We start from the raw sequence: 15,921 nt of genomic DNA, 5'->3' as shown, positions 1-15,921 counted from the left end.
CCGATCAGCCGGGCGTGGCGGCCACACACGGGAGATGTCGGCACTCGCCTGCCGTCAGCGTGGTATTGACGGAATCGACCCGTCGACCGACGGCGTCATCCCCCTCCCCCCTCCTCTGCCCGCCCCACCCGACAGCCGTCATCTCGTGGTGGTCGCCGCTCGCCATCCGTCGATCGATTCCCGGCTCTGTGCGCGTGCCTCGGCTGCCCCCGGGGCACCGAGGGGCTGCGCGCCGCGCGCGCTGCACTATTTATAACGGCGTGATATGACGCATGCCGCTACCGACCAACCCGACCCCGACCGGAGTCTGACCTCATCTCATTGTCTGATTGCAGGGAGCAACCCATCTTCTCCTGTAAGGCGCACGTGTTTCACATAGACCCCAAGACGAAGCGGTCATGGATCCCGGCGTCGGCCTCGGCAGTCTCCGTGTCCTTCTTTTACGACTCGACGCGCAACCTGCACCGTATCATCTCCGTGGAGGGCACAAAGGTACGAGGGGCGGGCATCATAACCGTGTAGGGCGAAAAGTACGACGGGCAGTTGTAATATCCGTGGAGGGCCAAAAGTACGACGAGCAGCTATCATATCCGTGGAGGGCACAAAGGTACGACGGGCATTTATCGTAACTGTGGAGGGCACAAAGGTACGACGGGTAGTTATCGTCTTTTTGAAGCGCATGAAGTTATATGGTGAGAGTTTCAGCTTCGTGAAGTTGAATGAGATGCTCAAAATAAGGCAATTTTTTTGTGTTTATCATTTGGTTTTTAAACAAGCTGCTTGATAAACCTTTCAGTATACATTTGGGCATTCCTTGCGCGTTTTTATCTCACGAAATATAATGTATCGCCAAGTGTCTTTACCTACGTCTATGAATCGACTTTGTCCTTGTGCTCCTTTGGTTTGTTCAGTAGGACCCCTAGGCCTCATCTGGGCCAATATCACCCTGTCTGGTCGCCTGTTGTCCCGTCTCTGTTCCGTTTTGTCACCGTCTGCCGGATGCTGGCGATCCGTCCCAAACAGTCCGGCCTTGGTGAGCTCCTCAAAGGGCAGAGTCACCGACCCGACCGCCGCCAGCGCCGTGCCCGCCGGGGTCACCAGAGAAGAAAACCGCCCGATGTCGCCCTTGACGGATGGTTCGGCCGATCGATGCGTGCCGGGGTCCCCGCGCTGGCTGTGGCTGTGGCGGACGGCGCGGCACTGCTGGGTGACGGACTGTCTGTCTGTGGTGGACAGCAGACCGCTGCTGGGTGGTGGACAGCAGTCAGGGCTGGGTGGTGGACAGCAGTCAGTGCTGAGTGGTAGACAGCAGTCAGGGCTGGGTCGTGTGCTGTCGTGGGCGAACAGCAATCACTACTGATGAGTGTGCTGTCTGTAGCGAACAGCCATTGCTGGGTGGTGCGCTGTCTGGCGAACAGCAGTCATTGCTAGGTGGTGCGCTGTCTACTGCCTAGCCGGTCGACTGTCTGCACTCTGCAGCACTAATACGGCACCAGTCTCTCACTATGTGTCCAACTGGTGGTTTGTGGCCGCTGCCGACTGACACGGGACCACCCGAGGGTGCGCGCTGCAGGGATGTGGTCAAACAACGGTGCAGCATGTGAAGGGAGATGGCCGACCCGACTCACCCTCGAGTCCGCAGCAGTGCAGTGCCGGGTCGCTGGGTCGACCCCAGCCCGTCTGCGGGCGCGGGAGGTCGACCTTTGGCTTTCCGCAACCTCCCTCTGCCGGCGCCGGCTGCACCGTTCCGACTCTCACGGCCGGCGCTGGAACACCTCCGAGCTGTCAGAACGGAGGTGAAACGTCCGACCCGACCGCTCTGACGGATCCTCGGTGACCTGCCGCCCGGCGGGTCGCCGGGTCACCGTGTAGGGTCACCGATCTCCGGATCCGCGGTGCTGGCTCATCGGTGACTGCGGTCGACACGTTAGTCGGCGCGTCACCGGGAACGCTAATTAATGAACCTCGGAAGAGTTCGGATTCCGGCCCGGCTGATGCAAGTCTGTGTAACACTTATGAAGCCGTGTATCTGATGTGAACTCTGTGCCCGATTTGTAACGTGGCGCACGGCCAGTCGGTGGTGAAAAGGTAGAGGTCTGCTTCGTACAGTTGCCACTGTCGGCTTGTAGAGGTGGTCAGTTGGCTCCTCGGGAAGGGGGAGGGGGTGGGGGCTCCGGGACTCCGTGCCGCGGCTATCACGTGACCCCACTCCATCCGTGTCTGGAGACCGACTGCCGGGCGCCGGAACCGCCGGCTCGCTGCCGTTCCGCGGCCGCGCTGATTCCGACAGGCCACTGCAGAGCGGTGGATTTCGCAGCGGCTCGCACTGTGTCCGTTGAACGGCGTGAGACGGGTCTGTGTCATGCGCAACGCGGTTTAGGAGGGACGGGGAGGAGGGAGGGGGTCCGAGTTCCCGCCTTTCCAAGTGCGTTGGTCTCTTCCGTCAAATGGTTGCCTCGTTAGATCTATCCACCTTTGCCTGGCATTGGAGTTGTGCTCAGTTATCGCGAGATCACTATAATCGCTCGTATTGCTGCTGTCCACGATTGTTGATAGTTGCTATCTATCTGCCATATATATGCTACAATACAACTGTGTTTCACCAGGCCCTATCTCATGTTCTATCCCCATGGTACGTTTTGTGACGCTCTCCTCTCTGTCTCTTCAGGCCGTCATCAACTCCACCATCACCCCCAATATGACCTTCACCAAGACGTCGCAAAAGTTCGGCCAGTGGTCGGACGTGCGCGCCAACACCGTCTACGGCCTCGGCTTCGGCACAGAGGCTGAGCTCAACAAGGTCAGTGTGCAGGCCCGGAGGCGCTTCTGTTCTGCTTGTTGACTTGTCTGTGTCCTACTTTAATTGGAGCAGATAAGATGAAGGGATAAAAACTTAAGCTATTAGCAATTTAGTTTCTATGCAGTGATATGATTGTGAATTATTTAACAGTTTTATCATTGCGACCGATCTGTTGAAAGAACAAAACAAAGTCATAAAATGCGGCATCAACATGCCATACAAGTAACCTTCGACTGATGTATTGCGTGACTTTGTTTGAAAGAGACCTTGCTATTAGGTAAGATTTGTTCTTTAGCTGAGTGGTTTCACGTTGGATATAGTTTGTACGCCTATATGCGATCAGGAGACGGCCATTGGTGATCTCACGGCGTTAGTTACTGACTTCGGCAATACAGTGGGCGGCCTGGAAGTAGGACTCGCCCCCGCTGAACGTGCCCTCTAGTCTGATACGAACCTGACCTGGTCGTCATGTCCGTCCCGTGTTCCAGTTCATCGAGAAGTTCCAGGAGATTAAAGAGGCGACACGGCACGCGCCGGCCGGCTCGGCGCCCAACGGCACCAGCTCGACGCCGACCACCAGCACCAACGCGTCACCAGTGATCGCCCGCGCCGTCAAAATGGACCAGGTGCGCCGACCGGGGCCGTCCGCCGGGCTGGGCTGGGTGGGAGGGTTGGTGGGTAGCCGTCGAGTTAGTGTGCAGATCCTGTGTGCTCAGTGGGAGGTAAGGTAGACGCGAGTAGCGGCGTGCTGTGCGCTCACGGACGGGGCTCCGCCGTGTGTGTGTCTGTGTGCGCTCGCGGTCGGAGCGGCGGCGGCGCGCGGTGGCCGGCGGCGGCCTCCACTAACCGACACTGCCCTCTAGGTGGACTCGTACCTGCCGCCGCCACCGGCCGGTGAGCTGGACCCCAAGCAGGCGGGCGCGCTGCACCAGCGCAGCCACAGCCTGTCGGGACTGCAGCAGGTAACCGCCCGACGGGCCGGCCGCCGACCCCGACTCTCTGCCCCTCTCTGCCTCAGACACCGCGTCAGAGCCCTCCCTGCTTCGTCCACTGCAGCTGTTTGTTTTATACACCTCCGCCAAAACTTGGTATGCTTCTTATGTCGGTTACTCCTCCTGCGGTGCATTTAAGTTTCTCTTATGTCTTCTTCGTCTGCTTTTTGGTCCTTATGTACTTTCCGTCCGCTGCATGTTTCATCTCCCCCGTCTTTTGCCGCCTTGGTTGTATGTTTCGGTACATCCGCATTCTCCTGATCAACTGCCACTTCCAATAAGCTCCTCTGCGTCCCCCACCGAACCCCGTCCCGTCCCCAGACACCCCTCTCCTCTCCCCGCGGGTCGGCGGCGGCCGGGGCACTTCTCTTCAGCAGGTGCCGGCTGGTGGCTGTCGGGCGCATGCTGGGGTAGTCGGCGCTCTGTACCCCTCTATGTGGATCGGACGGCGGACTCTGCCCCCGGGGCCGGCTCCGGACCGGTGGCCGTGCCGGGCGGGCCGCGTGGTCCGTCTCCGCGGCCAGCTCCCTCCCTGTACCATCTGCTTTGGGACCTGGTGTCGAGGCCGGCTCCCCGCTGTCGGCCCCGTCTGTATGTGTGTGCGGATGGGTGGACGAACGCTGACGGGCTTCTGCAGACTGCAATATGCATCCCGGCATCGTCACCTCTCGGAGTTGTATAGTGGCGCTTGCAGCTGAGCCTGTACGGTTTTTCAACGGGCTCGACAGTTTCTCTTTTCTTGTTACCTCTTGACCTGTACCCTGTCATGTCGTTGGAGCATGAATCTTCGTGTTTTGTACTAACGGGCATGCACTCCATGTTATATTGACTCTTCCAAAAAATCACGTTTTTGAGGAGTATTTTGGTAAGGGTCTGTTTTATTAAATGATTTTGTCAACTTGGTCTGTGCTAAATACGCTTAACACTTGTGGCCCCGTCAGCTTGATGACTTCGGTCATATTCTGGTTGCCTAGTAACGATGTAGTTCGTAGACCCCGATCGAAATTGGGTTACACTTTTGTCAGTTGTTCTGTAACCAGGCACGGGATATGATCGTCCAATATCATGAGCTAAGTTGTGCATCACCGTGCTCGATCCGGCGATACCCTACCCTATGTACCGTCGTACCCTGCCCTCTGGAACCACATAGTGATCTGACGCACCTTGCCCTGTCCCTGTGACGCGATGATGACCTTGCCTTACCCTCCCCCTGACCCCGTGGTTACCCCGCGATGACCCCTGACCTCCGTGGTGACTTGGTGTCAACAGCAGCCTTCGGAGAGCCCCAAGCACGAGCTGAAGGGCGGCGCGTCGCCGGCGGCAGCCGCCGTCGGACCGTCACCGGCCGCCTCCTCCAGCGAGGCGCAGCTCAAATACGAGAACGACAGACTCAAACTGGCGCTGGCGCAGAGGTGCGTATAGTGATACTGCACCGTACTGCACGGCACGTTTTGTAGTGTGCCGTACCGTACTGCAACGTACCGTACAATGCTATGTGTTGCGGCGCATCGTGCCGCACTTTATCGTGCCGTGTCGTGTTGTACCCATTCGTACTAGTGGTGTCAATTTCAGAAAACGTATGTCCAAAGTCCGTCCAATGTCCAATGCTTACGTCGATTGTCCGTCCAAAAATGTCCAAGCCAGCCATTTGTCCAAAGATGTCCGACAGCTACGCAATAGTTTACACTCAACACTGTTATTTAATTTGCTTTTCATGTACCGTTACAAGCTCAAAAGTGTTAATCATATCGAAAGCTGAGCTTTCTTATAGCCAATCAATGTTAAACACGACTACTTTTTAAAAATGTTGAGGTGTAGCAAGCGATTGTCCAAAGTTGTCCAAAGCCTGCGGCCATTGTCCAACCGAATTCCGAATTGGACATTGGACAAAATCGGAATTCCGAAGATTCAAGTTCCGATTGACACCACATTATTCGTACCAGACAACAGTGCCTATATTTTGTCGCCCGGCTGTGGTCCTATGGGCTGGCTATAGCGGCGAACAGCCGCACGATGCCGGCTGGTTCAGCCGCGCTTTCCCTTCTGGTTGAGTTGTCCTATCCAGGCTGGTTCGGCCCTACTGTGCTGGCTGGTTCAGCCGCAGCTCACAACTGTTCCAGCCGTGCTATCCCGGCGGGTTCAGCCGCGACTCGCCGGCGCGTCAATAGCCAATCACAGCTGTCGGCACAAAGCGCCGGCCGCTGACAGCCAATCAGCATACGGGAACGGAATGCAGCCGCTCGTGAAACGAATCGCGTTGACTGAATGAATAATTGAAAAAGGTGTAGTTTCGTCATAAATTTGGTATTCAGTCAGTTTACTGTCGTGCGAAAATTTCATTAGCGGGATGCATTTTATTTTACGGATGTTTTGCCTTTTCTGGACTGTAGATGGAAACTTTTCCCCAAACAGCATTATGGTAAACTCGTAGAAACTTTAACAGGTCATTTCTAAAACTGGCTTTCTATTTCGTTGCGGCATGCTCACGTGCGAGAGGAAGAGCTTTGAACTTTGGTGAAGAAGTTTGTGAGGTTCCATGTCACTGGCACGTGTCCGCTGTTGGCGTGTTCGCTGTCCGCTCATCTGTCGTCCGGCTCCGAGCTGACTCCCCGGTGGTTCAGTTGCCGGAGAGCTGAAACGGTGCAGTGCCGGTGGCTTCACTGCGCCTCGAGTCAGTCCCTATTTTACACGTATGATGTTTTTCAGGGCGAAATCAGAGAAAGATATTATGTTTCCTGTCGTGGGTGCCTTATGATTTTTTTTTGTTGTTGTATTTGCAGGCCAACTACCTTGCAAAACTTTTGTTGCCCGGTTTGTTCAAATACTGACGTTCATTTTATAGCTATGTTTCATTGTATATTCATTTTATATTCATTCATATTATTTATTTTATAGTTTGGTTTGCCTCGTCAGATAGAAATTACGAGTACCCAACTAAATCTAAATTTCAGAACACCACTGATCTAAGTTTTAGAACACCACTGATCGAAATTTTAGGACGCCCTTCCCCGAGGCCTCGGTTCCATCGGATCCTCGTCGGTGCGCCATCGGGGGCGTCATTGGGGGCGTCCGGCTGCGGTGTCTGCCGCTGATGACCAGCGACACGTGTAGTGTACGAGGGGCGCAGGGGTGGGCCTGATGGCCGGGGAGGCCACTGATGTCTGGTTCTCGTCGTCAGAGCAGCGCCGCAGCGCGAGCGGCGGCCGGCGACGGCTTCTTTGAGGAGCTTAGACTGGAACTGACTTATAATAGGCTTCATTATATTTATAGGTCAGTTGGTTGTTTGGAGGTTGTGTTCGATGCTTGGAAAATAACAGCGATAGTGAAAGGATCAAAAGATATATCGCCCGGTCAACCCGGGCTGGCGTTCCATGTGCCGTCGGCTCTTCCATTCTGACAGCCGCGACCAGTATCCATGCAGTACCCACCCACACACTCGGCCCTGTTCAGACAGTATGGGACCGTCTCTGGCGCTGCCCCTCCTCTTCCCCACTTCCCCTTGGCGCCGGCGGAAATTACACGCCGGATGGCGGCCCGGCCGCCGCTGCCCGGACCACGCTGATGAATGGCGCCAGCCGCTCCGACCGCTCTCCGACAACTGCGGTGGTCGGAGCGGAACATAGTGCTCTGACCTGACCAATGTCGCTGGAGGTTGCGAGCGGTTTGGTCTGCTCAGCTTGCCCTCCGTGTAGACTTTTATTCGTCGCTTATTTCTTCAAGCTCCTGCACCACCCTTCCAAATGTATCTGGCGAGCCCGTGAAGGTAGATGAGTGGTCTTTCATTTGGCGTTCTATATTCAGTGTGTTTTTGTCCTTGTTTCAGCTCTGCCAACGCCAAAAAGTGGGAAGTAGAGCTGACGACTTTGAAGACCAACAACGCCCGGCTGACGGCGGCCCTGCAGGAGAGCACGGCCAACGTAGAGGAGTGGAAACTGCAGCTCCAGAGCTATAAGGTACGGGACAGTCTGGACTGTAGGCTGTTGTAAGGCGCACAGACGCCGGAACTGACCCTGTTAGACATCGACATTGACACAAACACAAACACAGATACAAAACAGAAACATAGCAACCAGACGTGACTCAGTTCGACACTGACGGGATTTCTGTAGTTCGGATGCTCTGCATACAGTTAGTTCACCCCCAGTAGGGCTTACTACGCCCACCATGCGAGCTTAGTCTCGTGAAGATGCATTACAATCTCGATACGCCATTCCTCTACCGTCCTCATACCGTTCACGACGAAATGCCTACTCCCCATTGCTGCAACTATGTGAATAAGTAGCACTCCAGTGAACCGTTGCTGCGGGGTTGATGTTACGCAGCACGATGTTTCTCTGTATTGCGTGACGCGTGCCGTTCCGTAGCGACTCGCCATCCCAGCTGGTGCATTTCTTACTGAATCTTGGCCACGGGTGGCTCCCCGTTCCCTCTCGTTGACTCTCCACCCCGCCTCACGCCGCTCACCATCCCACAGGAGGAGAACGGTCGGCTGCGCAGCCGGGTCCTGGAGCTGGAGGCCGGGCGCGGAGGCGACACGGCCGACCTCTCCCGCGAGCTGCACCAGCTGCGTCTGCGCGCGGACAAACTGGAAGCAGAGGGCAAACGGAAGGACGAGGAGAACCGGAAGCTGGCGGCCGGCCAGCCGGACCCGGCCGCCGCCAAGGCACAGGAGGAGAGCATGAAGGTGGGTCGGTAGGCAGCTCGACACCGGCAGCCGGGTCTCTGGTAGATAGAAGCGTGCACAGTTGGTAGGAATATAATAATAGATAGGTCTCACACGTTCATCATCGAATGTGAACTACCTACGCCACATCTTGCACCTTGCTTAGAGAACTCGACTGGATATGAGATTTTTTAACGTAATTTGGGATGTTCGTTATTAACGCCTGTGTTGCAGTAAGTGACCCTAAGGTGGCATCTACATACGTCAGCGTCTGACCTCTGTCCGTCCCTGTCTGTCGCCAGGCTATGGAGCAGGAGAACGAGCAGCTGCGCGGCCAGCTGTCCCGGCTGCAGGACCAGCTGGAGATGGCGCTCTCGGCGCAGGAGTCGCAGCACAAGGTGCTCGACACGCTCAACATGCAGCTCGGGGATAAGATCGCCGAGCTGCAGGGAATCCACACCGAGCTGCACCAGGCCATCCAGACCTAGGCCGGCCGGACGACTGCCGAGCTCAGCCGCCGTGCCGCCGCCGCCACCGCTACTGCCGCCGCAGCCGTGTCGGAGACGCCGCGCCGGTGTGCTGCCGGGCCCGGTGACCGGCTGGTTCTCGCGCGCGTCCATTACGGTGTTGCCGTGTCCGCGGCGCTACGCCGGCCGACGGGCGTGCTCGGAGTGCGGCCACGGCCCGCGCCCGCCATCGACCGCGGCCCAGTCGTATGTGCAATCTCGCTGGCTGCTAACGTTTTATCTGCATTTTCTCACGAGTGTGCGTCGCCGCCCCAGTGGCGCCGCCGAGCGATTTTAGCCCATTAACACAGCGCAGCTTATCTCAGGAAGATGATCGCTGTCTTCACCGCTCGCGCTCGCTGGCCGCAGCTGATCTCTGCCGGCCGCCGCCATGCATTCCATATTTATTTGCTGGCCAGCTCAGCGCCAGAGTCGAGTTTTTCGCCCCCTGATGTGATGTCGCGCCGCTCGACGGGCCGGGCGTGGTGGCGCCCTCCCCCGGCGGGCGCCGTTTTTACTGGGGCGCTCCGCCGCCGCCGCCGACATATGACCACTGGGGACCAGGCGGTTTCATGTTCGTGACTGTGGCGTATTCGTCATGTGTGGCTAGCTAAGGCTACTCCTCCGAGCGTTTGTGTATCATAGTTCGGTTCTGTATATCAGTTTGTAATATAGCACAAACCGTGCGTACAAAACACCTGAGACGAACGCCGCTGGGCTTTGTGTTGGTGAGGGGCGCGTCACTGGCAAGTCGGGTGGCCTGGAGGCAAACACTGGCTGCGCCTGGCGGGGTCTGGAAAGCCCTGCCATTGCAGGTCCTACCCAGGCCACGTCTGCCACACTCGAATGATGAGATGATTGGCCATAAACGATATGAATGTCACATGAACCAGTTGTATTTTACGACACCTCTTCAAAAGTAAACGGACGTGGTGCAGACCCGCACCCCAGCAGCATCCCACTGAGGCAATCCCTAGAGACCCGCGTCCTTCCTTGGGTCGCAAAAAGGTTCGGAATCCGTTTATCCAGCACAGCACCCATCTGCCCCGCCCCGGGGTAAAAAAAAAAGGCGTACGGCGTCCCTCTTAGTCATTCAGCTTTGACAACATAAATCAGGCAATGCAAACTGCATGTTCAGGATTACCACGTTGTAGCACATCCCAAGGAACACGTTCCGCTATTAGCTCCACCCAACCCTAATGATGGCCAGAGAGCCTGGTTGGTGCTCATCACATGGCTGGTAACATTCAGAGGCAAGGGACGCTAACCCCGGGTCAGCTTACTAGCCTGGCTGATACACAGGTACTGCTTGTTCCACTCATAAACCCACTGAGGCCGATGAACTGGGCCGCTGGGTATAACTCGAGCATCCGAAATGTTATCAATTACGGCTGGAACGATATGTCCCAACACTGTTGCACCGAGACAACACAAATAAGAAACTCCGGCTCATCCTGATGGGCCTGGTGAAACGTCTTCCACACTCACCAAAACACGTAACAGTCCTCCCAACCCGTGTCCACACTGCGACGCCTCGACACAAAGCGCATCTCGCCACGCATGCATGAGTCGGTACACAGTTGGAGCGCGCTGTATCACACCACAGCCGCTACACCTCCATACCCTCTGCGTCCTTGAGCACCCACTGCTGCACGTGCTCCGAGACAATGCCCTCGGGGTCCTCCTGGTAGATGGGGTGCTCCAGTACCCGCTGAAACTGGGCGATGTCCGACAGGCTGCGAAGAGGCAGACCGTGGATTAGGTATGCAGACAGAGGTCGCAGATGGATTCATACAGGTGACATGGTGCAAGAGATGCTATCAGTGGTCTGGAAACTGTTACTGATTGATGTCATTAGTTGCATATTTTTATTCATATAGGTATAGTTGATTTGGTTGGAGATGAAAATGTATAGTCTAAAAGGAAACCATTTCACACGTCTATTTGATCTAGCAAAAGAGCAAGAAATTAACACCCACAGGTTACAATATATCACTCATGGATAATTAACCATAAGATGCCACCTAAAACGCCAAATAATTCACGCACCAGTAGATAGGCAAGTTGGCGTGCAATTTCTGTCGTCGGCGTCGGCGGGAGCGACAACGCGGCTGAAGATGTGTGCCCAGCATAGATAGGCAAGTTGCACATTTCAATCATGTATTAATGTATTGAATGCTGGGCACACATCTGAAACAGAGACACACAGGTATATCAGCGTTATGCCCGTCTAACCAGCTCCCATCCGTTCCAAGGCCGTCCACTTACTATTGTTTGTGGAGGGCCTTCTGTTTGGGCATGCCGCGCCGCTTCTGGCTGGGCTGCCGACGCTGCCGGGCGGCTGCCTTTTTGGCGGCTCGCTCCTTCTCCAGTAGCACCGGGTCGGGCAGCGCGTCGGCGAGTGGCCGCATGTCCCCCACCACGGCCGTGGCGCGGCGCCGCTTGGCCGCGCGCGCGCTGCGCAGAGACTCCATCACTGAGTCCAACTCTGCCGGGCGGTGCAGCGAGTTAGAGGGAGCTCCGCTTGGTGATGGGGTTTAGAGGAGTTTTGCTGTTAGTGGCTCAGCTAAACACTGCAGGCTGACAGGAGAACAACTTTTAGCAGTAAACTTTTGCTGTTTTGGGCAGTAGCGAAATTATGGAGTACAGTTTGGCGATCAGTTTGCCGGCCGTTACAGTATTTCTAATGAAGTGCTATCCGTATCAAGGCGTGATTACCGGAAGCAGCATTTGCTTAGCTTTGGTTTCAACTGATCTACATAGCGACAGTGTGGGACACATGTAGCAACGAAGCCAGCTAACAGAGGACGATATCTATCCTTACTCTGCATGAAGGCCTCGCGGCGCACTTTCCGTTTGTCCTTTTTCTTCATGGCCGCCTGTCCGCGCACGGTGGACTTTGTGCTGCGCACGGAGCGTGCCGTCTCGCTGCGCACCGAGCGCGCGTCAAAGTCGGGCAGCCTCTGGCGCAGCGCCTCCGGAGGAATCTGCAGACCGGCGAACGGACTGGCGCCGCTCGGGGGCGGCGGGGCGGCCACCGGAACAGCCTCAGGCACCGCCTCGGCATCGGGCTCCGGGCGGCGCGGCACGCCGGACGCCGGCAAGTGCAGCTTCTGACGGGCGCGGCGAGCTTTACCCATGGTGTTATGTTGTGCTCTGAAAAAAAAACAATATGATTTATATTGCATGGGTTTGCACAGCAAACATCATAATGACTTAATGTACTATTTGTCAATACACAAGATTTGATGGCAGCCTACTAGCCTATCAAGTAACTAACATCTAAGATCTACCTTCCAGCTTCCTAGCATAAAGATTTAAATCCTACACCATAATTTGATGCAAGTAAACTGCACAAAAAAAAAAAATCATAGGGCACTGGCAACTATGCAGCCCAGTAAGTTATGTGAAGCTTAGTTTCTAGCTCTGGCTTAGGTCTAGCTAAACATCAAATTGACATGGTCTGTGGAATAAAATTTATAAAACAGCAGCAATGATCATGCCTATAAAAATGTAACGGCATGCTGAGGACAGAGATCAAATAAGTTGAATAATTTTTGTCCAGGGTGTCAGCAAACAGTCAAAATTGTTGGACTCATACAAACAGATTATTATAAGCATTGCAAGTATGTAATAAATAGCCAGACTAATTTTGTTCAATGCAGTGCAGTACTACCCTGACCTGACCTAGGTAAGTAATCAAAGGAAAAGCATTGCTGGTAGGCTGTATGGTTTGAAACATTTATTTAGCATGATTACAATTATAATTGCAATAAGATGGAATAATAGGTAGCCTTTTGCTCATAGCTTAAGAAAGCAAAAAAAAAATCACTGAAGAGGTTCCAGCATCAAAAGTATTTTGTTGTTTCATTTCTTAGCTTCTTTTATTTATGAAAAAAGAGTTACTATTCCATCTTATTACGAAAAGAATCATTGTTGCCTACATAAAATGTGAAACAATATAATATAGGCAATAAATGTCTAATGTAGAGCCTATACAATTGAGTAAACAATTTGGCACGAAATCATATAATAGGTTTAAAGGTGTGCACATTATTATTAAGCAGGTTCATATTCAGAATTACGAGCGAAATTACGTAAGTTTACTCAGGGGGGTACGCTCCGGCTGTTAAGCATTATGAAAAATGGTGACAGACGTTTGTGGAGGATTGTCGACGAACTCTTGTTCCGTGAGCAGTACTTACACGCTAGCGGAAAATTCACCAATCAGCGCTCGGCGGTACTCGACGCTGATTGGTCCGACGCTCGTGACGAAATTGCGGGGGACCGCAGTTATTCTCTATGGACCCGAATAGGCTTTTGGATTTCGGAGGGGTTTCTTTAAAATCATATGCTGTTTCGAGCTGTTTTCGAGTTGAAATATATTTCTTATGACTGTTACCTATATAATGGCACCATAATATCATGATTTTGATAAATATTACCGATGAAATATCGGCCGAAAAGACATGCTGTCATGGTACGGACTGCCCTGCGGCTGATGTGGGGTCCCTAATGCCAGCGTATGGTAATAATGGGGTGACGAAGGGTTATTGGAGACTCTTAGAGCCCCATCAGCATTCAGCATAGGGTCATCAGAGGCCGGGAAGGTCCATCAGGGGTCTGAGTAGGCCTGTCATAGGGGCATACATGACACATCATGGCCCATGGGTCAATGTAGATCCATGGGGCCGTTGAAGGGCCAGCATTGTTCAGCGTGGGCTCGCAATTACCTCTGATGGGCATATGCCGTGCCCCGATGGACTAACGCTGGCCCCTGATGAACCATCACCAGCCCCTGATAGGTCTACAAAGCCCACTGCTGGGTCTAAATTGGTCACTGATATGCCCAAATGGGCCACTGAGAAACCCGTACAACATCCCCTGACTGCACCTGCTGGACCAGTGCCGTCCTCTCATGGGCCCACCACAGCTCTTGAATGACCTTTTCAAGTCCCTTGAAGTGCCTTTATTGGCCTAAATGGCCCCTGATTGGCTTATGTGGTCCCTATTGGTCCTATATGGCCCCCATGAGCCCTCAACGTCCCTAGACGGCCTTACATTATATGTCACTGGGCCCTGTTGGGTCAGCACCGGCCCCTGATAGGCTTGCACTGGACCCACCGGGCCTATACCGACCCATGAAGGGCCTATGTCGAGCCCTCATGGGCCTCCGATGACCACACGCCGGCATGTGTGGCCCCATCAGCAGTGGTCCGTCTATCCCATGTACTTACGGTCTTTTTGGTCGATGTGACACCGGTAGTATATAGAAATGTTATGATTAAATGTCGTTATTACACAGTCAAAAGTCACAGAAAGAATATCCAAGCTCAAAAATGGCCTCAAACCCAACAAAAACTGGTACAAATCCCCTTCAAAAGCCGTAAGTCTATTAAACGCCATAGGGGAATAGCTGCAGTCCCCCGCAATTTCGTCACGAGCATCGGGCCAATCAGCGTTGAGTATTGCCGAACGCCGATTGGTCGATTTCCGCTAGCCTGTAAATGCTGCTTGCGGATATAGTTTTGAACAAAAGAGGGTCGCGGCTACTAATTATCGCTTGTCACCACTTTTTCGTCGGGAGCGTTCTACCTGGTTTATATAGCCTTGAGTTTACTGTTCAAGTAGATACCTACACTGGATCAAAGACAATCAAATATCAACTTACCTTCTATCCTTCAATGCGCTAACTGCTTACAAGCAAAATCTATTTTGTTGTACTGTAAATGACAAAAAATCACATTACATTATTATATTGGTTATATATCCATACAAGCACATACAATTACCAATATACATTGATACATGCAAGCAAGCATGCAAGCGAAGGCTGAAAACAGAGGGCGCATGGGCGTATGGGGGGATTCGATCAAGGCTCTTGAAATTGTCACGTGATAATTCCGATCTCCAAGACATTTAAAGATGGAGAATTACACAATAATCACGTGACTTATATTCCCTCCAATGTCTCGCCTGCGTCATTTTTTGTAAAAATGCAAAGATCTAATCTACTGCACTACGCTTCTTCTCGGATTTCATGTTAATTCACTGCATTACGCCACATTGGTTCGCATTGTACGGTTCTCCAGGGTATTAGTCGTTGGTCGCTCGGCGAGCGGGAGGGCAACCAGTTCCGCCCCTGTATTGCGTGACCCCTTGCCCCGCCCAGTTACGCACGAGCGTACTCCACGCCGCGTAGTAGCGTGGGGAGGGGAGCGTTAGAATGGTGGCATGTGTAGAGGCTAGAACCAGTTTCCACCGCCATGCCACCGGGCACCGCCCAGCGACATGGAGCGGGGTCAGTGACCAGGGCACGGGGAAAGGTCAGAGGTCAGCTATAACGTAGAGCTTTGTGTCTCCCTTCCCTCCGCGTGTAACGACCGCACGACAGCGGCCGGCGGCCGATCAGGCTTGACATGTCAAGGTCACCCGCAGTCAACGGGCTCGGAGGGTTGGTCGAGTGCGCGTCCGTGGCTGACGACAGTCTCGACCATGTGCTATGGTGCCGATAGACTAGGGTGGGTAGTAAGCTTTTGTTCAGTGCATATGGCTGCTCGGGTGCGTCATCTGATATGATGCTTTGTAATGTGTATGATAGGTTAGGTTAGGTTAGGTTAGGTTAGGTTAGGTTAGGTTAGGTTTGAGGAGAAGAGGGGGGCGGGGAGACGGGTGCCGCCTCCACATGACTATTTGCTGCGAGAGCTGAAATTTTGCAAACCTGACCTTTGATTCCAGCCGATTTGTTTGACAGCAGCTGTATTTTAACCCTCGCTCATATTGGTGTTTTGCCAGCGTACCTATAGCGTAAAGGGGAGGGGGTCCGTTGGACCCCTTTGCCGTTCAGCCCCTGATCGAGTTTCGCAGAAAAAGAGCGTGTTGCCCGTGACGAGAGGAGGCCGTTGATACCCAATTTTAAGGTCCTAGGTCATTTGTTGATAATTCAATATAGGGGAGAGC

General features: G+C 53.8%; 2 protein-coding genes across 8 annotated transcripts in view; one reads left to right on the top strand and one right to left on the bottom strand.

Moving 5' to 3' along the window:
• Positions 1-9,673, top strand: part of LOC122386464 (homer protein homolog 2-like) — a 34,656-nt gene extending 24,983 nt beyond the window's left edge. For 2 of the 4 annotated variants that reach the window (XM_043375673.1, XM_043375672.1), the window contains exons 2-9: positions 336-492; positions 2,669-2,800; positions 3,289-3,426; positions 3,664-3,762; positions 5,062-5,204; positions 7,616-7,745; positions 8,267-8,476; positions 8,758-9,673. In XM_043375673.1, coding sequence (XP_043231608.1) covers positions 336-492; positions 2,669-2,800; positions 3,289-3,426; positions 3,664-3,762; positions 5,062-5,204; positions 7,616-7,745; positions 8,267-8,476; positions 8,758-8,943 — 1,195 coding nt within the window. In that variant the 3' untranslated portion in view covers positions 8,944-9,673. The remainder of the gene's footprint in view (positions 1-335; positions 493-2,668; positions 2,801-3,288; positions 3,427-3,663; positions 3,763-5,061; positions 5,205-7,615; positions 7,746-8,266; positions 8,477-8,757) is intronic. The other 2 variants (XM_043375675.1, XM_043375674.1) reach the window with 1 other exon arrangement.
• A 166-nt stretch (positions 9,674-9,839) lies between these two features.
• Positions 9,840-14,789, bottom strand: LOC122386465 (protein FAM207A-like). Of its 4 annotated transcripts, none has more exons than XM_043375676.1 (4): positions 14,633-14,789; positions 11,786-12,117; positions 11,230-11,449; positions 9,840-10,697 (listed from the first exon to the last, which is right to left on the bottom strand). In XM_043375676.1, exons 2-4 carry the CDS (start codon positions 12,099-12,101, stop codon positions 10,571-10,573), a joined length of 663 nt encoding a protein of 220 aa, XP_043231611.1. In that variant the 5' UTR covers positions 12,102-12,117; positions 14,633-14,789; the 3' UTR covers positions 9,840-10,570. The 4 variants fall into 4 exon arrangements, with proteins under 4 accessions (XP_043231611.1, XP_043231613.1, XP_043231612.1 ...); XM_043375678.1 differs by lacking the exon at positions 14,633-14,789 and adding an exon at positions 13,069-13,114; XM_043375677.1 differs by lacking the exon at positions 14,633-14,789 and adding an exon at positions 13,059-13,108.
• Between the last annotated feature and the right edge of the window lie 1,132 nt (positions 14,790-15,921).

The sequence above is a fragment of the Amphibalanus amphitrite genome, unplaced genomic scaffold (genome assembly GCF_019059575.1).
Source record: "Amphibalanus amphitrite isolate SeventyFive unplaced genomic scaffold, NRLGWU_Aamphi_draft 000252F_arrow, whole genome shotgun sequence".
Taxonomy (NCBI): domain Eukaryota; kingdom Metazoa; phylum Arthropoda; class Thecostraca; order Balanomorpha; family Balanidae; genus Amphibalanus; species Amphibalanus amphitrite.
The sequence above is the reverse complement of the archived record's forward strand: the minus strand, read 5'-3'. Positions and strand labels throughout refer to the sequence as shown.

What these genes read in the sequence shown, in the direction of transcription:
- LOC122386465 (XM_043375679.1), bottom strand. An exon ending in CCGCGAGGCCTTCATGCAGA is followed by an intron (nt 11,450 to 11,785) that starts GTAAGGATAGAT and finishes ACCGCCCGGCAG; the next exon opens with AGTTGGACTCAGTGATGGAG. An exon ending in AAGGCCCTCCACAAACAATA is followed by an intron (nt 10,698 to 11,229) that starts GTAAGTGGACGG and finishes GCCTCTTCGCAG; the next exon opens with CCTGTCGGACATCGCCCAGT.